General features: G+C 43.1%; 2 protein-coding genes and 1 long non-coding RNA gene across 14 annotated transcripts; 1 reads left to right on the top strand and 2 right to left on the bottom strand.

Annotated features, from left to right (window-relative positions):
* Positions 1–4,207: 4,207 nt before the first annotated feature.
* Positions 4,208–12,748, bottom strand: LOC105275778. 6 transcript variants are annotated; one of them, XR_003407254.1, is made up of 5 exons: positions 12,564–12,724; positions 8,826–8,998; positions 8,576–8,750; positions 8,389–8,482; positions 4,208–4,420 (listed from the first exon to the last, which is right to left on the bottom strand). It is a non-coding gene; the product is annotated as an uncharacterized LOC105275778 (long non-coding RNA). The 6 variants fall into 6 exon arrangements; XR_003407255.1 differs by lacking the exon at positions 4,208–4,420 and adding an exon at positions 5,332–7,722; XR_893291.3 differs by lacking the exon at positions 4,208–4,420 and adding an exon at positions 8,025–8,301.
* Positions 12,749–13,602: 854 nt separating this feature from the next.
* On the top strand, positions 13,603–18,184 carry LOC105275779. Of its 5 annotated transcripts, none has more exons than XM_011332880.3 (6): positions 13,603–13,778; positions 14,464–14,495; positions 14,589–14,705; positions 14,874–15,060; positions 15,127–15,486; positions 15,743–18,184. In XM_011332880.3, exons 1-6 carry the CDS (start codon positions 13,686–13,688, stop codon positions 16,196–16,198), a joined length of 1,245 nt encoding a protein of 414 aa, XP_011331182.2. In that variant the 5' UTR covers positions 13,603–13,685; the 3' UTR covers positions 16,199–18,184. The 5 variants fall into 5 exon arrangements, with proteins under 5 accessions (XP_011331182.2, XP_019886091.1, XP_019886088.1 ...); XM_020030532.2 differs by lacking the exon at positions 13,603–13,778 and adding an exon at positions 13,801–13,950; XM_020030531.2 differs by lacking the exon at positions 13,603–13,778 and adding an exon at positions 13,960–14,307.
* An 834-nt stretch (positions 18,185–19,018) lies between these two features.
* LOC105275780 (protein FAM200A) lies at positions 19,019–23,135 on the bottom strand. 3 transcript variants are annotated; one of them, XM_026973550.1, is made up of 3 exons: positions 22,823–23,135; positions 22,494–22,775; positions 19,019–22,429 (listed from the first exon to the last, which is right to left on the bottom strand). In XM_026973550.1, exon 3 carries the CDS (start codon positions 21,993–21,995, stop codon positions 19,668–19,670), a length of 2,328 nt encoding a protein of 775 aa, XP_026829351.1. In that variant the 5' UTR covers positions 21,996–22,429; positions 22,494–22,775; positions 22,823–23,135; the 3' UTR covers positions 19,019–19,667. The 3 variants fall into 3 exon arrangements, with proteins under 3 accessions (XP_026829351.1, XP_011331183.1, XP_011331184.1); XM_011332881.3 differs by having other exon boundaries at positions 22,494–22,759; positions 22,823–23,134; XM_011332882.2 differs by lacking the exon at positions 22,494–22,775.
* Between the last annotated feature and the right edge of the window lie 212 nt (positions 23,136–23,347).

The following is a 23,347-nucleotide window of genomic DNA, read 5'->3' as shown; positions in this document are numbered from 1 at the left end:
GGTTGAGGAGGTGAAGCGACAAAGATGCGCCCACTCGCTCAGACTCTCACCGCGAGCTGAAGTATGCGTGTCGCCCCACTCTGTGGAGCGCGCATTAAAATCGCCGGCCACGAGGAGCTTACGGTGCGAGGACACGCGCACGACGTCCCCGAGCAACGACAAGAAACCGCTCGAATTCCGCAAGGGCCTGTTGGGTGAAAAATAACACCCGACAAGCAAGAGGTCATCGACCTCCGCCGCCACAAAACCGTTTCCCTATTTCGCGGCGTCCAGGAGCACGCAACCGACTCGGACGAGCGCAAAACAACGCGCACGTGTCATCGAGGCTGGTGACCCACGTCCCGGCCCCAGCCGCCCGATACGGTTCCGCGAACAGAGCGATGGGAACTCCGCGTTCCGCCATCGTTTGAAAGGCCAGATCTTGGGCCGCGCTGAATGATTGCAGTTAAACTGCAGAATGTCCATTAGCGGGCTGGACGGGAACCGGCAGGCGGGGCAGCTCTCCGACCCCCCTCGCGCGTCGGCCACGACTGGCTGACACTGCGCGCTACCGACGCGATGCTCCGCGGGCAATCCGGCTTCGCGGCAAAGGATGCAACTCGGTGTTGCAGCTTTGCAATCCGTGGCTCTATGACCCGGCTGACTACACCTAAAGCACACGGCCGTGCGATCGGGCCGTGTGCAGCCCCGCGCAACGTGGCCGACCTCCAGACAATGAAAGCAGCGTAACGGCTTTGCCCTCATTAGTTCTGCGCGCACGAGCATCCAACCAAGGCGCACCTTGCCCTGGTTGGACACCTTAATCGCAGCCCGCCAACGGGCACTGCGCCCACACGATTCCGAGACCGTTGCGCAGTGGCTTGATGACACCCACGCGAACTTCATCTACCGGACACTCGCCGATCTGCGCAATAACATTCGCGACCTCCCCTGACGTCACCGATTCGTCCAACCCAACGAATCGGAGTTCGGCCATCTTGACGGGGCGACGGACGCTGGCGCCGTCCCGCAGCATCTCACGGAGATGTCCAGCCAACGCGTCGGCCTTCGTTTTATTTTCCGGGCCGCCTACCTCTATTAATAGCGCGCCGGTATTGGTATACCGCACTCGCGTCTTGTCCAGACCGATGTCTGGCATCTGCGCCTTGGCCTTCGTCAACGTTTCGGCGTACGAAGGCCCATGGTCCGCGCGCGTGACCGTAACCACGGAGGTACGCGGGGGGCGACGACGATCGCGGGAGGCACGTTGCGGCGCGGCCGGAGGGGCCTGCTGCCACGGCCGGTGGGGATCGACGGGTCCCCGAACGGACGCGGGCGGGTGCGGCTGACTCGCTGGGCGGCGAGCAGCCCCCGCATACGTGGGGGGCAGATCATAACGATGATCATAATCGTCAGGTCGCGGGGCTCCCTCACGGACGGGAGGAGGCCGTACACGAGGCGCAGACAGCACGGGATACGCGCGATCGTACGCTACACTAGTACCCGAAGCCGGGTCATCGTACGCGTAGTATGGATCAGCCGCGTATCTAGCGGACGGATCCACATTATACGAATCGCGGTAACGACCGCGCGACACACTTCTGGACGCCTGTCGACGTCCGCGACTAACGCTGCGCGACGCACTACGATTGCGCGGGCCCAATACACCCTGTTGACGCAACGCCGCCATAACCGTTTGGACAACGGTGTCCGTGACGGTCTGGACATCGATAGGGGAGTCGCTTGCTCAACGCGAGCAGGGCGACTATCGTCGCGCGCACGGGCCGGTGGGTCCGGTCGTACTATAGTAACGCGGGGGCCAGGCTCATTGGCAGTGATACGCGGCTGTGGCCTCATCGGAGGAGCCACGGGCGTCGGCGGCGGCATAGCCACCTTCGCCATCGCCTCGTCATACGCACGGCGCAGACCAGCGTTCGACTCGCGGAGAGCGGTAACTTCGCGCTGCATGGAGGTCGCTGAGCGTCGCAGCTGCTCGACCTCCTCAGGACTATCGCGGGTCGCCAGGATGAAGGTGGCTTCCTTAATCCGTTTGAGCAGGGTTTTCATATCCCCGCTCAATTTACCCTGCATCTTCCCGCTCTTTTTGCGGATGTCATCAATCATTGTGGCGTACTCGGTAATACGCGCACAAATGTCAACGGAGGAGGTGTGCTCGTCACAAGGACGGGCACATACATCCTCGTCAGAGTCCCCGTCAGATAGGCGATTAGCCGCCTTACGCTTTTTATTGTGCTTACGCGAAGCACGTGAAGTGCTGGACACCTGGGACAAGCGGGAACAAACCGACATGTCATCGTCGTCCGGGTAGGCGGCGACATCCGTCAAGTCGATCGCAGCGCCCAGCTGTTGATCGGAAGAGGGCCCCGAGGAGGGCCACACTCCGGGGCACCCTCAGGGGTGCTAGTAGGGACCTCTGCCGGAGGCATGCCGGAAAAAGGGCTCTCCGGCGGAAGAGGCTCGTCTACCAAATAGCTGTTGTCCATTGCAGACGTGCAATGGACGCACCGCGCGGTCAAAGAGCCAAAAACACAAAAATAACTAGGCCTAGGGGAAAATCCCTAGGCCCCAAAAACTAAACCACCACGAAATTCCAAACAGTACTACTGAAGGGATATCTATTCTACTATAGGGTTTAGCAGAAAAACCCAAAAAACCCAACACGTAAAAATAAATAGTCTCCCAACCGTGGAGAATACCGAACACACCGATAAACCCGCCAAATATAACGAAAAACCGTCCAAGACCAAAGAGACACTAATTTAGGGGAATAACCCTAGACCCGAGAACGAGTTTGTCCAACTTACCGAAGTGGGGGAACGCGCCCTAAAGCTGAGCCTCAAAATGGCGACTGCACTGCACGGCTCCGCGCCAACTAACCTCGCTAACCACGAATCTGGACAAAATGCTCCGCACACCTCGCACACGCGAAAACGCGGCACGGCAAGCACCGAGCACTGCCCGCAAACCTCCCGCAAACCGAACAGGCACGACAAAACCGTCCAAACGCCGTAATAAACGTTTAAAATACTCGGGGTGGTCGAACACCGCGACCTGTCACTCGGCACAGCACTCTGCAGTCCTCTGGGCTTCCTGGAATGTCCTCGAGCTCGCGGGCGAGCTCGGATTCCTCAGGAAGGGTGGCCGATGACTCCTCGCACGTACCAACCAAAAATAAAACCGAGAACTCGAACGAACGGACAAGCGGGCTAACCTCGCGACGGCGAACCCGACCGCGCCACAAGGACGGATGTATAACGCAACGAAAATACCGTGCACACCCCGCACACGCAAGAGAACGTCAAAATATCTCGAATACGCGACACAAGCACGAAAGGCGACCCGCACGCGCACCGCGCAAAGGCAAAATACACTAAACGACCGACCTGTCACTCGGCACCACACGCTACGATCCTCCGGGCTTCCTGGAATGTCCTCGAGCCCGCAAAAGGGCTCGGTTTCTTCAGGAAGGGTTGCCGAAGACTCCTCGCACACGCGAAGCACAAAATAGCACGCGAAAGCACGAAAAATCGAACGAACAGTTAGGCGGGCTAACCACTTTGTGGCGAACACGGCCGCGCCGAAGCGGCGAACATGTAACGCAAATAAATTGACGCGTACGCCCCGTACACGCAATTACACGACAAACTCGCAATAACGCGACACTAACACGGTAATTAGCCCGCACGCGAAACGCATAAAAGCAAAAGCGTCAATAAAAACCGCGAAAAAGGCGAGTGACCTTGACCTGTCACGAGCACACGCGGATGCTAAAATTGGCTTTCCGGAATGTCCAGCATGCACCGGAAGGGCACGGATTCCTCGGAAGAGCTCAATAAACACGTCGCGAACTCCCGAAAACCGAAAATTGACCGCAAACGCGATATCTAACGCGCGCGATTTGGCGGGCTAACCAACAAAATGGCCGGCGCGTCACCTCGACACTAAAAACCACGAAATCTCGGATTTCTGCCGGAATTCCGGCAAAACTCGACAAGATTCGTGACGAGCGCAACGAAATACACGAACTGAGTACAAAACGCAACCCGAAAACCGGATTTTAAAGGCCAGATAACACTTCGAGTACGGAGCGCATCAGAGACACGTCCGTTCGCCTCGAGGCATCCAACAAGACTCCCAACCTAACCTAACCTAACCTAACCTAACCTAACCTAACCTAACCTAACCTAACCTAAACCTAACCTAACCTAACCTAACCTAACCTAACCTAACCTAACCTAACCTAACCTAACCTAACCTAACCTAACCTAACCTAACCTAACCTGGACCAGTCTCCGTGGTCCTGACAGTTAGTTAATTAATTATTTAATCAGATAGTTAATTAATCAGTTAGGACTGTCGTCCCGACGCCATCCAAGGTAGGACTGGGAATTCCCAAAGGTTAGGACTGTCTTCGTGGTACCTGAAATCAAATCGTTAGTTAGGCCTGGTTGCGTTAGGACAACAACAACAACAACAAAATTAACAGGAACAACATTTAACTAACTAGTGTAAAAGTTGGATCGTGCGGTTAAGGTTAGTATATAATATGATGTATAACTATTATCAATCAAAATTTATTTTTATCGGCCTTTTTTTAGAAACAAGATACAAATATTATTATATACAGAATATATTATGCATATAGAATATATTTCTTTAGAGTACTAATGATAACAACAAACAGTGCAAACAGATTTTATAACAGACTTTAAGCTAATAAGAATTATCTACTAAAACTGAATTTCGTAATAACGAAATTACCTCTCGAGAACGGAGAAACTTCGTTCAAAACTATATTTGCATAGCACCATTACGAAACGATAGCAGTAATATTCTCTCTTTGCAACTGGTATAAGGGAACATGTTTATGTCACGGGTGGTAGTGTAATAGATGTTTCAGGAATAATATTACTTTCAAAATAATAGTACTTTGAAATATATAATATAATAACTATAATATAATATAGATGGATGGTAAGGCGTGTAAAAGTGTAAAATAACTCAATTTTTTTTTTTTCCATTAAATATTTTATAAATGTACATATATTTGATCTTATAATTTTGTTTGCATAATGTATTCAACTTTTTCTTTTTTTTTTATATAAAAATATGTATGCGTTTAAGTATAAAATAAACAGGTATTACTTATGCTATTTTATTACTTATGCTTATGCTAATTCTCCACAAGTTCTTTCTAGAATCGCCAAAACCAAATAATGTTTACGCTCACTACTATACTCCATAAGGAAATAGTACTATTTTATTCTATGTGTACTGCGACTAGTGGTCATTATCTGTATATATAATATTTTATATTATTTATTGCAATCGTTTTTTTTTTTTTTTTTTTTCTGTTCACTCATTTGTTCGCAAAGTAACAAAAAAGTGTTAATTTTCCTAATTTTCAACAATAAGTCAAATATACGTCAAGTTGAACTGAGTAAATTAGTTGAACTAACTACATTTATAATTATATTCAAATTTTTATAATTTATTCAACTTTATTAACGAAAGAAAGAAAACCAAATCTTTTACATTGTACTTAGTTTCTTTTTGTACTTATTTTTTTTTTTTTTTTTTTTTTTTTTCTTAAATTATCCAACTTTCCTGAATTTGCTCAATTTTTTAATGGTTAATACACGGCTTTTTTTCGAATCATCCGCCTGCGGCGCTTGAACAAAGAAAATTTCTATTTTTTTTTTCCTTTTTTCTCTCCCTTTCCTCAATTTCTCCTTTTTTTTTAACGGTTAGTACACCAGGCTTTTTTTCTGATCATCGGCCTGCGGCGCTCAAACCAAGCAAATTTTTTTTTTTTTTTTTTTTAATTAATTTTCTCCATTCTTTTTTTTTATGGCTAATACACTAGGCTTTTTTCCGATTATCGGCCTGCGGTGCTCAAACCGAGCAAATTTCTATTTTTTTTTTTTTTCTTCCCTCAATTTTCCAGTGGTTAAATATAACAATAAACTATAATATAATAAACCACGCTTTTTTTCGGCTCATCGGCCTGCGGCGCTTAAACCAAGCAAAATTTACATTTTTTCTCTTCATTTCCTGCATTTTCTGCATTTTCCTTTTTCTTTCTTCTTTTCTCTTTTCTCTTTTCTCTTTTCTCTTTTATCATTACCTCTCACTATATTGTTAACCGCCTGCTTAATTCCATGCAATACCAAACCATCATCTCTTTATCATCTTACCTTACCATCGTCTCTTCCTTTACTAATTTCCAAAATTCCTCCTACTCCCTACTCCCATTCCTCATCCTCAACCGGTCAACTAAACCTTACGAGTAGCAATAAATCTATATTTTATTCCTATTCCTATTCCTATTCCTATTCCCATTCCTATTCCTATTCCTATTCAACCTTACAACGATCATCCAATCAATATCCTCTTCTAATAACACCTGGCTAATATTTTACAGTCACGGCTTCTATTAAACCTCCATCGTACTTCCAGCCACGTCTCCCATGCAATGTCGCTCTGTCGCCATTGCCACATCGCACCAACCAATGCAAATATCACGCAAACAGCCAATAGGTCCAATGCGGCAATAAGCATCACGGCCATTCCCGCTCCTTAGCTTAAGCGCCTCTTCGCCCAGTCCGTCTCCCGCATTCCATAACGCTTCAGCCAAAACTTCCTCTCCACTCTCTACTCTCCACTCTCCACCATCCTCTTCTTTCCTCGCTATCCAATCTATTCTACATTCTTCTTCACGCTCCACTATCAATACGCATACTCGTCGCTTCTCCATACTCCGAATAAACGTACACAGGCTATCTCTATCCTCGTTCCATCTACCTGCTCCCATATCGCAATCCCTGCCACACCATTTCCTTTTTTTTTTTTTTTTTTCCATCTAGTCCGTACTGCAGGCTTTTTTCACTCCCATCAGTCTGCGGCGCACAAACCAAGCAAATCTCTATTTTTCCTCCTCTTTTCCTCAATTTTCCCACTTTTCCTCCTTACTACTGCGCCTATTTATATCGTTAGTACGGCATTCATCCCGGTTACCACCACGTTAGGCCGCCCGCACGCCACACAAAATCCATTATTTTCCCATTTTTCTCTCCCTTCCCTTCCCTTCCCTTCCCTTCCCTTCCCTTCCCTTCCCTTCCTTTCATTCTCCTCTTTCCTGCTTTTCTTTCCTTACCATCGCGCGCGCATTTGCCTCCTTAATGCCTTAATGCCTTAATGCCTTAATGCCGCGTTACGTCGCCCACGCACCAATCAACCAATGTTTTCACTTTTCACTTTTCACTTTTCACTTTTCACTTTTCACTTTTCACTTTTTCCTCTATCAACAGACACCCCGCCGTACTGTCTCGCGCCAAGTATACGCGCAGTGTCCAAGTCATACGGCGCACCGATACACCGACAGCATCTCCGCCAGTCCGTCTATCACGAGTGCAGTACGGATGTCCATGTCCATTTTTTCTCCACATCGACATCCATGTCGACAAAAAAAAAAAAAAAAAAAATATCCAATATCCAACAATTTTACAACTATTTATATTCTTACGTCCCTGTCGCTCCGTCAGCTCGACCAACGGCAGGCGAGCACCGTCTGGCACACTCACGTACGTACGCTCGAATGCCGAAAGTCCAACGCTGAACGTCCAACGTCCAACGGCCAAGACGCGTGCTCGCGGCCCGCGGCCCGCGGCCCGCGGCTCGCCAAATCAGCTCATGTGCCGTACGATACGGCAGCTGTCAATTCTGTCAAATTTCTATTCATCAAACACCATGAAATAAATAACACCTTTAACGCCCTTTTTACAATACCATTTGTCTTATTTATTATATAATAAATTATTCAAAAATTAAATAGCGCGCTTAGCGCGCGCCTGTGTTGCTAGTAAAACTATATAATTATATAGAAACATAAAATTATCTATCAAATATGTCCATACATGTCCATACGTACTTCCTTTCTCTTGTATAATTTCTCATCACATATATGTACAACAAATAATAAGAAACATAATTGAAAAATAAGTAGAAAAGTCATTTGCGCATTCTTTTTGTAAAATTGTCATTTTCTATAATTCTGACACATAATTGTGAGATAACATTTCATACATTGGGCGTGCGCGTATGTGCGGGCGTATGTGCGGGCGTGCGGGCGTGCGGGCGTGCGGGCGTGCGGGCGTGCGTGTGGGTGAGCTTGATCCATATGGTGACTTATAGATTTTATTCGAGCTCGCGGTCTAGTTTTCTCGGGTGAATTATAACGGAATGTAGAATCTACCATGGTTTCCTTTTCATGCGTAAGTGATACATCTTTTTCTATAATTACTAAGAAATACGGTCCATTAAATGTTTTGTACCACGCAGTAAAATGAAAACAATTTAAAGAAAGTCTCGAGATATATTAATGCTTACGTGTGGAAACACTTCTTCATGATGCCTCTATTACTTGATTATTATGCACAGGATTTCTTTCTAGAGAAGTAATAATGTCGCTGTTCACATGTTCCTGAAATACCACCCATTCATGATATCTTTGTTACTTCTTAAGTATCATTTATGTGATTTTTTTTTTTTTTTTTCACTTTGTTTCACGTTTTACCTGCTGCTGTGGGATAACACTTTCATCGAAATTAGTCTCTTCTTCATACTAGATTACTTCTGTATGTTCAGTATATTGTGTAATATTTAGAGAAGTATCAGCTTCATTACTGATATTCTCTTTTTAGAATTCCAAGTCTGGAGAAGTGGCAATGTTGTTTTTCACATTGTTGTTCCTGTAATATTAAAAGATTATCTACATATAGGTATTAATACAAATATATTTAAAATATGTTAAGTTTATTTATTACAGTTGGCAATGCATTAGGCCTAAGCCTGACTGTTGCAAGAGACGATGTCGGATGTATCAATGTCTTCTTTTTTGAAATGCCTCCAACAAATAAGTGCGTGAGGTGAAACTTTTGATGGATCCACGTTCAAAATATTTATCCACAAAATTCGTTTCTTTGAATCTCTTGCAAATCTGAAGAAACAAATATTGTCTTCATAAAATAAAGTTTGTAGTGTTACGTTCCGAGTCTCCGTGATTATAACTGCAGGGATGTTTTGATACGAGGATACTTCCCGAGGATCGCGAAGCTAATTGTTTTCGGAGGCGAGGGAAAGAAATCCCGTCGACTCTTCTCGTGATCGAATTACTGTCGGGTCTGAAAGCTCAAAAATATCCTCTCCGGTTGAATTTAATTGATCGAGCAACTCTAAATATTCGTCGGAGCAGATTTCGCAATTGTAAAACGGCGCGTACCCAGCAAGGTCTCTATCGCAAGTTACGCACGTAGGAACGTGCCGTCTCAACCCCACTATAAATCGTCTTTTGATAGCAAAGTATAGTTTTGTTTTTGTCAAGGAAAAATTCTATTAACGAAGCAAATGGTACAAAATAGAGAACTGCCTATAGGTCGGAGATACGCCGTATATCTCATGCACGTCACCACGCCGGATCGCCGCCGTTGATACTACCGTTAGTACTAAATCGGTACGCCGGGAAGGGTTCGATATTCCGCGACACATCACACGTTTGGTTTACGGTTTTATTCCGTTGTGATTACAACTTGTTTGTACATTAAACTCTTGGATGGGTGGTAACACTCGATATGAACTCGGAATCTCCATTTCTTTACGGTTCAATCCGAACAACTCTCGTAATTTATAAACGACTCGACGAGCATCACCCTTACGGATGTTGCGGTAATCGGGATAATTGTGGTCCAAAGTGAGTTCGCGGGTTACGTACGGAATTTGCTTTGATAATGCTCGGTCAGCTTCTAGATTCGTTAATTTTTGGATGAGAGGAAACGGGTCCTGATTATTTGAGTAAGCAAGTCGGAGATGATAACGGAGCTTCTTTTCTTGCAATCTGCGCCCCTTTTTAGTAGGCATGGAAATTAATTGAATTATATTTATCCGCGGATTCCTGTAGGATTATCGTCGCAAATTAGGGCCACACTCTTCGGCAGCGCCAACTTGAACAACTAGGGCCACACTCTTCGGCAGCGCCGGTTGCAAATCCTCCAGGAAATCAGAATGAACAATTTCAACGAAAACAATAAATATAGAGAAGAAGCTTCATTAATTTTCAGTAACTGTTCCTTTAAAGTAAAGTTATTTATTGATACTATATGAGTGTGATACTATATGAGTCGGGTTCGAAACGCAGTGTCGCAAATAAATCTACCTTGTCGTGGCTCTGGAGTGAGAGCAGTCGCCACAGACTCGCAAACACTAGATGCTCGGAATTTATTCTTAAACGTAGAGAGATCAGACTCGACACCCAAGACTACGAAAACGCTTAATGAAACTGATTACTTATTGCTGCACTTATAACTGAGTCCCTGGCCTTCTGCAGGCCCTTTTATATTGTGGACTAAGAGGCGGGTGGTTGAAAATATCGATGGTGGGACTGATTTTTCACCAATAATGTTTAGGAAAATCGGGCCCGCGTCTTCGTCTCGACGGTTATCTCGGTTCTGTGGAGGGAGGCCCTTCGCGTAAACATCCCTGTACAGAACCTTAATACCTAAGTTAATTAATTACGTAGTTCGCCTTATGATTATAATATTTTCCTCTCGGTATTAATTTCCTGATTGCAAAATGGATCTTCTGGGATTTTGAATGGTTGTTGTATCTGTTTTTAATCCAAAGATATGTGTATTAAAAGAAATAATGCTTATTTTGAAGGCTGTAATCGTATTAAATTCCGTCTATATGATCATTTGCATTCAGGAAAATAATAATATAAAGTTTCCTAAATTATAAAATCGCTATATATTAGGTTGTTCATTAAGTTCTACGGTTTTTTTGCCCTAAATTAAAACATAAATCTATTGTACTTACACATTTATTCAATCTAGAATGTATTGTCCATCTTGATCGACCACCTTCTGCCAACGTTCTGGAAGGGACATAATGCCGCGTTTGTAGAAGTCGCGCGACTTCTGCGCGAAAAAGTCCTTCAAGTACGTTTGAATATCGTCCACTGAATTAAAGCGCTGCCCGTCGAGATTGTTTTCGAGTGACCGGAACAGATGGTAATCCGACGGCGCAAGGTCTGGGGAGTACGGTGGGTGCTGCATGACTTCCCAGCCAAAGCGCTTCAACTTCTTCTTGGTCACCAAAGCAGTGTGTGGTTTGGCGTTATAGTGGTGGCTTCCAGACAACGCCCTTCCTGTTCGCCAATTCCGGCCGCTTCTCCGCCACTGCCTGCTTCAATTTTTCTAACTGAGCGCAATGCTTCTCGGCGTCGATGGTCTGACCGCGCGGAAGCAGCTCGAAGTACAGGACGCCTCGCCAATCCCACCACACACTCAGCATCACTTTCTTCGGATGCAAATCCGCTTTGGCAACCGATTGTGACGACTCACCCGGACCGCACCATGACCGCTTGTGTCGAATATTGTTGTATACCACCCATTTTTCATCTCCCGTGACCACCCGTTTGAGAAAGGCCTCCAGCGAGTTCCATTTCAGCAGGGATTCACAGATCATGACGCGGTCCAAAATGTTCTTTTCGGTGAGCTCGTGAGGGACCCAAACATCTGCTTTTTTCGACATCCCAAGCCGTTTTAATCGCTGCGCAATCGTTGTATGGGTGATGTCGAAGCGCTCCGCGATCTCTCGCGTCGTCAGGTGTCGGTCTGCTTTGATTGCGGCCACGATTTGGTCGTCGTCAGTGGTGGATGGACGACCGGAGCGAGCAGCATCGGAGACGTTCACATCTCCGGAACGAAAGCGCGCAAACCAACGCTGACAAGTGTCAGCGCTTATGGCCGAGTCCCCGTACACGCCACATATCTCACGTTGTGCGTCCGTCGCTTTTACTCCTTTGCGGAAGAAAAATAGCAAAATGTGCCGAAAATGCACCTTTTGATCCTCCATTTTCAATGAATAGCGCGTACACACAACACGTCAAAACACAACAAAGACTCTGGCGAAATGTCAAGCGTTGTCTAACCTGTCACGGAGTATTCGGCAATCCGCGGTTCAGGCGATGCATGCTATCTTTTTCAATGGACAAACGCTATCTTTCAAGAAAACCGCAGAACTTAATGAACAACCTAATATATATATATATATATATATATATATATAATATGATATTATATATATATTTTAAGGTTTTAGAACGTGCTAGAAGGTTCTAGAAAGATGCTGGTATGCGCGGATGTTTATACTATTTAATTGCCGGGCTCGCGATAACGCTCGCTACGGCTAGCAGGCTTGCCTGCCGGAGCCTTCGAAGATCCTTCGAGAACCTTCCATCCGATGAAGGGTTACTGACGTAACGGTAGCATCAAAAGTATCTCGAAAGAGGTTAAGGGCCGGTTTCACAAACGTTGGTTAACTACTAACCAAAGGTTAATCGACTCCCTATCTTTTTCTATATTATCTAAAAAGAGACAAAGAATCGATTAACATTCAATTAGCAATTACCTGACGTTTGTGGAATTGGCCCTAAATCCTTCAGCGAATCTATCTCCATATGTATTTGCAAGTAAATCAAATACATGGTAAATAAAATTATCACCTACCTATGAAAGGTGATTTTACACTTTTTATCCGCTTTTTCTTCATTATTTTTATTCCTCTTTTTATTTCTGTCTGTTCGGTTATTACACGAAGGCACAACACACACACACACACACACACACACACCCATTTTTACTGCGTTCTAGGCAACAACAAATGGCGGATTTACCTCGTCGCCCTTCCCGCAGTGGCTTCCCCCCGCAACGATACGCTCCATCCTTACTTTCCTATATCCATGTGTCAGAGGCGCCGCAGCGGGCGAATGACTTTGTCAGAGGCGCGCGCAGCTGGCGAGTAGACTCCGGAACGGTGCGTGTGACGGAAAGTTTAATAAGGGCGTTGGAAAGGGCTCGAAAATCCCCGTCGAATGCCGTTTGGAAGAACTCTCTAACCCACTCAGTTCGCGAGATATCGGGCTTTTTGTAAAAAAATAGTTTTTCGCTCTGCTATTGAAAATACCGTAAATTCAGAAATGAAAAAGTTCTAGCCCTTAGAAATTTTTTCTTTTCCGAGAAGTTCTGAGTTGATGATATCATTATTTTTTATATTGCCTAGAGTTCTCTGCTATTGAAAATCCTTCAGACCCACGAATGAACAAGTTCTAGCCTTTAGATGTTTTCAAATTTTAGAGGTCGATAATTTTTCTCTTTTCCTGAGTAGTTTTGGGATACGTATATATTGTTATGGTTTATTGCGAAGAGTTCTGGACGATTGAAAATGCTTTGGACCCAGAAATGAAAAAGTTCTAGCTCTTAGAATTTTTCTCAGTTCAGAGGTCGAAAAGTTTTTTTCGAGAATAAATGACGTAAAGCATGTTTTTTCTGTATGTTACTTGCTACTGTTTGAAATTTGTATCGAGGTGTTTCGGTAGCGTCGCTGAGTGAGATGTGTATCTTCCGTACTACCGAACATTTCCGAAACTGCGTTCACGGAATTTCCCCAAGTCGGTGTACTGCCCCTTGCCCCCGTTAACACCTACCCCTGTTTCGCATGAGTCTTCATCCTTGTATTCTCATAGCTATGGTATGTGCGCGGTAACGCGGATAGGGTACGCGGAGTACGATCCGCTGATTGACTCGACTGCGTGCAGCGCTCGACGCAGCTTGTCCGTCGGTGGGGCGAGTATGGTGCGACTCGCGAGAAACCGTCTGTCCGATGTACCGCTCGTAACGATTACGTTCGCGCTGACGCTGACGTTGCTGTCTCTCGTTGACCAAGTAAGAACCGTGGCGAGCACCGAGATGCATCTTGCGACTCGCGAGAGTCAATTGACTCGAGTTCCGTTAATTTTGCCTGTTCTTGCTCCGTCCTTGGTTATTTCTCGTGAAAGAGAGACATAGAACCGGAAACGCGTTCTACACCCTCGTCCGAACGACCCTCGTTCGTTTGGTGAGCTTCTCGCGGTCTCGATCAATATGCGCCCGTCGCCGTGCTTCTTACTCGTGACTCTTTTGCCCTATTGACATTCCATGTCTGTTCTTTCATTGAGACTGTGTGGGAAATCTGTTCGTTTCTTTATCTTTCTTTGTTGTTTCGTCGAATATTCTTTTATTCTTCTCGTCGTGTCAATTTCGAGAGTAACGACACTTGCCAAGGGAAAGTGCATCGCTCGAATGCTGTCCCGAGAAATCAAGAAAAGTTGCGAAAATAAACGAGTATCGAAACGCTATAGTGCTTCTTGTCCCGAGTTTCACAGTTACTACTTTGCTGATATTTTCCTGATGATCGGTTACTATATCCGTTTCGGTTTGTTACCTAGTTAAACTTTTTCTCGTGTCTTGGTGCTTTCATCGATAAACTTTATTTTTTGTTTTACCACCGAGTCACTGTCGTACAGAGAAATCTGCGTTCGAACGATTTACGTTCCGTTGCGACTCTCGTAATCTCTGTTTCTCCTTTCAGGTATCGTCTAGGCTGTGCGATGGAGGACACGTGTAAGTTGCCTCTTTTATAAATATGCAGTCGGACGCGAAACTGTTTCCTATGAAACGAAATGTGAGAGGAAAAGACGCAAATTTGCTTTTTAGCTGCTCTCCTCCGAAAGAGTGCTGTGTTTTCGGCTGTTGTTACGGTGTCTTTACGCCGGTGCATCCTCGTGTTTCGGACATGTTCAATTTCCTGATCTGGACGTATTGGTACCTCTGGTATGTACATACATACGTAACAAACAAAAAACGAAAATATATGTATATATTATTCTAACAAACGATATTTTCATGCGTTTCGTATGACTGATGGAATTTAACGTTACATTTTGTCTTTTTCCCTCCGTCCCTCCGACTCCTCTCTCTCTCTCTCTCTCTCTCTCTCAGGGTTGCGATACTCGCGGCGTTGGCTATAGCCGCGACATGCGGTTTTTGGCTATGGAAACGTCGTCGATCGGTCCTGTCGGAAGATTGCGTGTCCTCGGAAAGAACTTCTACGGGGCCATGGTATCCACCTCCTCGTTACAGTCGATGTAGTTCCTTCGTTCAAGCATTACCACCACCGTACAACGAGGTAGTCTCGTCTTAAACTTATCCATTTCTTCCTTTTTTTACAGCATCTTTCTCGTCTCGTTCTCAGGTGACTGCGAAACCAGATCTGTATCCATTGGTGATCGGTTACGACGAGAGTTTGGGCAAAGGAACTTCCGGTTTTGTGATGCGTTACTTCAGATCGTTGTCTCACGCGAGCACGTTGGATTCGTTGAGCTCCAGTTTCATGTGCAACGTGGTAAACGAGGCCAATACTGTCGTTCCACCACCGTACTCTTGCGACGGCAGCATCGATGAATTGTCAGCTGTGGTGAGCTGCGAGAGAAGAGAAACGACCGATGTTGGCTCGATCGTTTCCCTGACGAATCATAGAACTACTTCCGACGTATCGAGCTTAGCCGCTCAATCGCCTTGTTCTCCACCTAGAGCTACTAGTCCTACGATAGAGGTACGTCTTGCAACCATTTCGTATTTTCATCAGACACACCGTTTCAATGTTACAACGTTACTACTCGATTGCCGCGAGAACCATTGTAACCGGTTTTGTTTCTTTCGAATCGATCAACGTTGATCTTTGGTCCGATCTGGTTTTTGCATGATTGGAAGTAAAAAATTAAGGAAGAGAGAGAGAAGAGAAAGTAGATGTAGAAAGAGTGTAAACAGTTTAATTCCTTCTAATGACTTTTGCGTTCGTCATTTTCCAGTTACGAGAATTGTTGGACAAGATACAGCAGCTTCCTCATTTGTCTAATGGGCACGCCACCGCCGTGCCTTGCCAGCCTTGCCCGAATCAGACTCCGGTCTTGTGCGTGACCAGTAGCGATGGTACCCGACAAAGACCTTCGAGTCCAGGTGATGTCGGCTCGTGCAAAGTTAGGAGAACCAGGGGCAAGTTGTACGTGCCGCTCGGACTGCCGCCGAGTTCGCGAAGCAAAACGAAGCGATGGTTGTCGCGTTCTGCACCGACGACACCTTCGGGTGCGATACCGATGTCCTTCTTACCTGGTCAAAGCGGTAGACCCTCGGAGAATAACGTTGATAATCAACAAGCGGTGCCGTTGCTTTTCGAGCAAGATGAAAACGAGAACATTAACGCCGATCAACCGTCCTCGGGTGTTTCCTTGCTCGCCGAACGAGAGCAAGATCGACGATCGACATGACGCATCGATCGACGACGTGACTTGAATCGTACGTGTCCTTTGCCTGGACATGGCAAGAATCTCGCGATTGCCAGTATCTATTGCCATCGATTACAATATTTTTTAATACAACTTTGATACATTTCGGTGTATCGTCAAGCATATTTGTTGCGCGTGTTAGTTTAGTTACGTACATTCGGGGCGTATTATACAGATTCTCAATCATGCGTGTGTGACGCGTGATTGTTGTTTCGGCAAAAAAAAATATAAATTTGTGTCTCATCTGTTACGTTCCTAAATTGCGCTCGAATTGCTCGTCCTGTTTCTCGTCTTGTTATTAATCACGCGATTCCGAATCATGCGTAAGCACGATGTATGTATGTATGATCCAACTATGCTCGCGCTATGATTTGCCTGCATATGATTCTTGTCGATAGGCATACATGGTACAGAATCTACAAGCGCCCGCGCACTACTTCCCATCCTCTGCCGATGCGCGATAACCATAGATCGTACACGCCTCGTCACACGTTGATGTATAACCAGACCTTTTAGCTCTCAATCGTCTCAATCCAATGAATTAATAGCAAAGCGTGGCATGCTAAAAAAACAAGAAAAAGCTTAATTTATAAATAAAGAAAAGCGCCTAATGTAAAGAGAAAAGAACGGGAACGTCCCAAATACGCTCTCCGATCGATCTTGTCCAACTTTTTGTTCAATGCGACATACTTCGTGTACGCTACGAAAAATTTCGCCGATTAATCCTCTCCGTGTCAAATACCACCTATCTTTCTTTTCAATTAGGGTGAAAGAGATTGCGACGTTCGATTAGCTTTAGCGTTATTTCGGACTGGAAGGATTAAAGTTTTATCTTATACACAGAGGCGTTTTGTCAAATTCGATTCTCGTTATCGCCAATTTATTATTCCGTTTAGGATAATCGATTGAAATATTCGTGCATTCGGTACATGGAAATTTGTTAGCCAGCAAAATAGGACGTTTCAATGGTCGTCCAATTAACGTAAAAAATATACTTTTTATCCTCGTACTTGTAACTTTTATTCATGTGTAACGATATATCGTCCATCGAAGTAAATCGATCAAGATCGAGACGAAGGAAAAGGACAGATCATAGGACGATATATGAATCACGGAAATCGTGCCGAAAGTGCGAAAGATGCGTCAGTGACATGTGATATGTATGTCCGTATGTATGAACCACCGTAGAATATGTGTAGATTCTGTCAAGAGATAGAGAGCAAGCTCCGTTAGAAAATTCTTAAGATTACTATAGACGAGCACAAATATATAATATAATATAATATGTAGCCTATACTATATAGAAAGATTTCGTTTCGTGCGTACAAAGATATCAGAACGCGAGAGTGTCAGGATAACGAATGTAATGTGAATCTAACGGCAATAAGGAAAATACTGAACTAAAGTACAGTTTACGCAATAATTACTCGTGATTAATTAAAACTTGAATTTTTATCGCATGCTTGCGGGCGTACTCTGCTATCGCGCACGGTTCCAATTTATTTAAACGCGTTTCATAATTAGTTTTATCTAATCGTTAATTGCAACGTCACGATTGAGAAGCATTCGTTTGTTCTTTTTTTCATTGCACCGAAGCATTCATTGTACCGTTTTCAATTATTTTCTTAAAATTTTTAACTTGTTAAATGTACTGTCTACTGCTTCGAAACATCGGCGTCTAGCTTTACTCGCTACAAAAAGAAATAAGGTAAACATGGAGAGAAACGACGCTCGAAATGAGCTATACTTTGCTCCCTGACAAAATACATTCCGTTCATGCGCGAGACATTATATTAATCTCGATATACAAGTTGTTGAAAAATCTTCTCAACGATGCGTATCTTTTCAATGATTTGACTCTAAAATTTCAATGTATTCACGTATTTTAATCATATTACATCGTTCACGTACACATTACGCATGTATTTTTTTATAAAGGCAAATATAAATAAATTCAAGCTTTTACGAGACATGTATAGGCAAGTGTTTCTCTTTATTTATTCACAAACTCGAGGATTACGTATTATCGGTCCGATTATTTACGTGCACTTTTTTTTACGTAGGAAACATTTTCCAAAAATATCTTCGGCCCCTGGGAGAAGCCGAAGGTAGTATGGGATTTTTACCCACTAAAATCCTCACGGTGGTCTGTCCCAGGCGTGCTGGGCACTCGGAACCCTTGCAGACGTGTCACCACGCCCGTAAACTATCCTTTGATGAGAGGGGTTGCCTGAAAGACCCACCCATGCATTATTCTTCATTTGGTGTCAGGGTGGGGCCACGTCACCCCGCCATCATCTTTTCGAAAAAATATTTATATACAATAAAATATTTTGAATGTTCGTTATGTGAATTAAAAATTAGCGTTACTTGAATTACTTGATAATTTAATGCACTTTCTCTCTCGTTTTGCAAATTATACGAGTAAGTGAATGCGAGGGAGAGAGAGGAAAAATATGCAGTCATGGAAAGCCGAACATATCCAAGTCGCACGAAAATAATCGTTCAGTCGGACGATACCTTCCCTTGTCGCGATTATCAGTTAGTAAGGGCACTCTCTGTCGGCCCTTTGATCTTTTCGTTCTCGAATACGTGGTATTCCACCATAGTTTTGGTAGGCCATCCAGTTTGATTCGTTAAAGCGTGTCACACACTCACTGATTTTACACTACTACACGTGCAACAATTGTCTCATTGGTCGCTACAAAAATCGCGATGCGCGGAAGAGTTCGACGCAGAGCGAATGACCGAGTGCCCATACTAGTTGTTACATCTATTACAATAAAAACATCGCAGCAGCAATTTTCCTTACAAACCTTATGACACAAAATATCAACTATCTTTATTACAAAATACATAATGTAGGAATATAATTATTAAGATACATATTTTTTAAAACGTAATGAATATGAACAAATGGAATATAACACATTTTTCATTTTATGGAAAAACATTTGGTGCTACTGAACGTTAAAATATATGAAACAATAATGTCCGTTACAATCAACAATGTGAGACGCGCGCTTCTATAGGGTATTCCAGAATAATCACGCGCGAAATATACCAAAAGATTCCTGAGAGCAAAGAAAACAACTTTTTCCCTTACGAAAACCCAATGATAGTTTTTAACTTTATCATATTGGTGTGCCAGCGTCAATTATCCTTTTAAACAATTTTTCCATCCACCACTCACGTGATACTTGATGATGCGGCACGAGCCTCGACTCCTGACTGGCACGCGACCCAGTAACTTGAAATAGCTCTCGTTTAAAAACTATCGTTCGGATTGAAGTTTCGTAAAGAAAAAAGTGATTTTCTTTGATTCGAGAACTCTTCTGGTGCAGTTATTCTGTGACACCCTATAAACATTAAAACCAGATTAAATTCTTCTCGTTTTATAATATTTGTGTAATTAAAAGTCGTATTCCAGATAAAAGCATAGAAACTGCAATTATTCGTACGAGCAACCAGCAATTTCATTTGCATCGTGTAAAGTAGAATTACTTTCTTCTTTTTTCTTTTTTGTAGGAAAAGTTGGATATAATTTGTCAGACATCATACGAGACAAATGCGGTCGGTTTATTATTACACTAGTACCTGTTTCGCCTCTGTTTTTCAACGCTGATTTTAGTACGCAAGTAGCATTAACGCATGTCGAAGAAAGCTTGTTACGTGTGTTGGATTTTAATTCAGTTAAGATTGAAAACATTCTCTCCGGATCTGCGTTTGAATTAGGAAATGATCGAACAGCATTGAGAATATTTCTCAAATTGGGATATTTATAAATACTATTTGGCAATTGGCGCTGCACGATTGCTTTCCACATGTCGTCAAAATTTAATGCCGCCATACTCTTTTTTTCTTCTGTAGTAAAATCTGTTGGTAAAGTAAACCACTCTTCTTTTAGGTACTCTTCATCGAAGCCACCAAGATTTCTCGCAACGAAAGAGACATGGTGGAACGATGTTTCTCTATTATCATCTAATAGAGACATAGATGCTCCAAAAACTTGTAAATTATTCAAAAAATCATTTGTAATGGGCAATCTTTTACGTATTTCTTGTGCAGCAACGATGTAAAATTGTAAACAGTTTTGTCGAATGGTTGTAATTGTATCTATGTGACCCTCTATCATTAAATTGTTGAGATATTCCTCACATTCTGATCCAAGAAAAATCTCATTCGTATCTTTTTGAATTTTTTTTTGTGCAAAATTAATATTTGTGGCTATATCTTTTAGATAATCCTTTTTAATAAAATTTTGGCAGACTTGGAAAAGAAAGTTAACTGATTTTATTTGCAAGAAATGGATCCTCGTTTCTGTAGATTGGAAGAATACACTAAATTCGTTAAACAGATATAAGATATGTTTAACGAAAAGAAAATAAGCTTTCATTTCTGCATTTTCCATCATCGACAAAAGATGTTCTGCAGATTTTGTTTTATCGCTCGCGATCATTTCTTGCAGAAAGTATTGAATTGTATGCCATGACTCGAGAAGTCTTTCGACACATATGTAGTGAGATATCCAGCGCGTGTCACTTAATTTTAAAATTTTGCGATACGTTTCTTGAAAGCAATCAGAAAACTCGTTAAAAGTTGCCGAATGTTTCGAATGATTTATTCTATTAATATAATTAACTATCTTTTTCAGAAACCTCTCACAAAATGACGGTATCTTCGCACATGCAGCGTGCGCAGCTAATGCGGAAGAATGGCACGGGCATGGAAATGTTAACAAATATTTGCACATCCCTCTCAATTTAGTTTCAAAAGATAAATGTTTCCCTGTCATTACGGGTGTATTGTCACACGACAAGGCAATAATATTTGAAAAGGGAATCTGCAGTTTCTTCATTTCACACTGAAATGTATGGAATAAGTTGTCGGCATTGGAATCTCCCGTATCAATGTTGATCAATTTCAATAATTGTGAGCGAATATCTAATGTCTCAGGATCAACGTATCGGACGAACAATATCATCCATTTTTCGTTGCAGATGTCAGATGCTTCATCAATGAAAATGGAGAATTTTGTTCTCTGCAGCTTGTTAACGACGCGTTCGATCTCGACCGGACACAAAACGTTGGAAATTATATTGCTACATTTCGTTCGACCCATGTTCATATTTTTCAACACCTTAGGTTCCTGTCCTATTTCTTGGAAAAAGTTCAAAATGTCTTGTGCAGTTTGAAAAGGTATATTTTTTTCTGCAATTAAAGCGGCAAATTGTATTTCCGCTGTTTTTTTACGCGCATCAAACGTTAAAAGAGCTTCATCTTCATCGTCGGTATTGATATCGTCGTTTACCTCGCTCGTTTCAATACCTTTCCTTTTACACGTGTTTAAATGATTTTGAGATTCTGCGTGCCGACGAATCTGCGATAAACGAGCAGTAAAGCTTTTATCGCAAATTGCACAAAAACATACACTTTCGTTATCCGGAACTTCACGTAACCATAGTTTAAAATTACTTACATCTAGCCATTCGTTTTTAAATACTGGTCTAGTTAACGTTTTATTTTGTACATTAATGTCATCGTCATTAGATAATGACGTGCTTTTTTTTAAATGTTTTCGATGACACGCAGAATCTGCGTGTCTGGAAACATGTGATGCGTTGCACGAAAAATTTCTATTACATACAGTGCAATGATAGAGAGTGTCATCGAACGATACTGCACATATCCATTGTTTATAACGATCATCCTTAAGCCAAGCTTGTACGAAACTTCGCTTAGATTTTTTGCTCAATTCTTCTTTGTCCAATGATTCCATTGGAAGAAACGCACGAAACAAAGAGAAAAAAGAAGAAAGTAAAGAAAGAAATAGCCACGTCTCGGTTAAAGTGATGTCAAAGTATCGCTTCGTAAATTTACGAGGCCACTAAGACTGCTCTAAACTGTTCTCTATGTATACGTTGACGATGATCCTGACTGCCACTTAACCTCAATCATTTGCAATAGACTCTTAGATTGCGCTGTATGAAAAGCAAGAAATAAATAGTATACAGACAATTTCTATTAAACTGTCTTCTGTCCATGTCGATCCGATATGTGTTTGATCTGGAATTGCTTCTTCCGATTCGGCTACCAGTTTGTTGCGCGCCAAATGAAATACCACGCTCTTCTACTGGCGGATGATATCCAGTGAAAACGTCGTCTCGGTCAAAGCAATGTCCTCCCCTACATTGATCCTGAGTGTTATTTCATCTGAAAACAAATTTAATCTCAATCGTTTAGAAATAAGTACGCTGTGCGAGAAATAAATACGAACCATTTATCTGTCTGACAATTTCCTTAGCTTCCATCGATGTCAGTCCGATGTATTCAAACTGGAATTGCTTCTTTCTGATCGACTACCAGTTTGTTGTCCGGCACATAAAATTTTACACCTCTTCGCTTTGCGTATCCAGTGAAAAACGTCTCGATCAAAGTGATCGGTCAAAGTATCATTAAATTCATGAGGGCTGTAATGCCGTCAAGATTGCAAAACGTCCTCTACGTTCGTATCGTACACGACGATCCTGACTGTTACTTGCTCTGAAACAAATTTAATCTCAATTACTTACAAATAAGTACGCTGTGCGAGAAATAAATACGAACCATTTATCTGTCCGACAATTTACTTAGCTTCCATCGACGTCAATCTTATATATTCAATCTGGAATTGCTGTTTTCTACTAGTTTGTCGTGCACCACGTAAAATTCTACATCTCTCCTCTTTGCTGTACCGTGTTTTATCGACAGATGATGCAAGCGATATAAAACGAGCAACAGTTGAATATAAACACTGCGCGCGTAACTTTTAATAAATTTAATGCGCGATCAGCTACACGTGTTCTTCTTTTTATTTAAAAGAAGAAAAAGAATCGAAAGTATCTTGTAGAATTCAGAGTGCGTTCAAAAAACCTAACCGTTGCACAATCGATTAAGCGTTCTCAAAAAGTACGGGCTAACGCGGCAACGCGGTGGCCAATCACCGTCTTGCATTTCTGGTAATATCGAAGTTATATATTTAGTATTACCAGAAATGCGAGACGGTGATTGGCCGTCGCGTTACCGCGTCCTGTGGGCATGAGCCCTTAGGAATGTGCCCAGAAGTGCAGCGAAAAAGAACAAACCTCGGTC

The sequence above is a fragment of the Ooceraea biroi genome, chromosome 11 (genome assembly GCF_003672135.1).
Source record: "Ooceraea biroi isolate clonal line C1 chromosome 11, Obir_v5.4, whole genome shotgun sequence".
Taxonomy (NCBI): Eukaryota; Metazoa; Arthropoda; class Insecta; order Hymenoptera; family Formicidae; genus Ooceraea; species Ooceraea biroi.
This window is presented reverse-complemented; position numbering and strand designations above follow the sequence as displayed.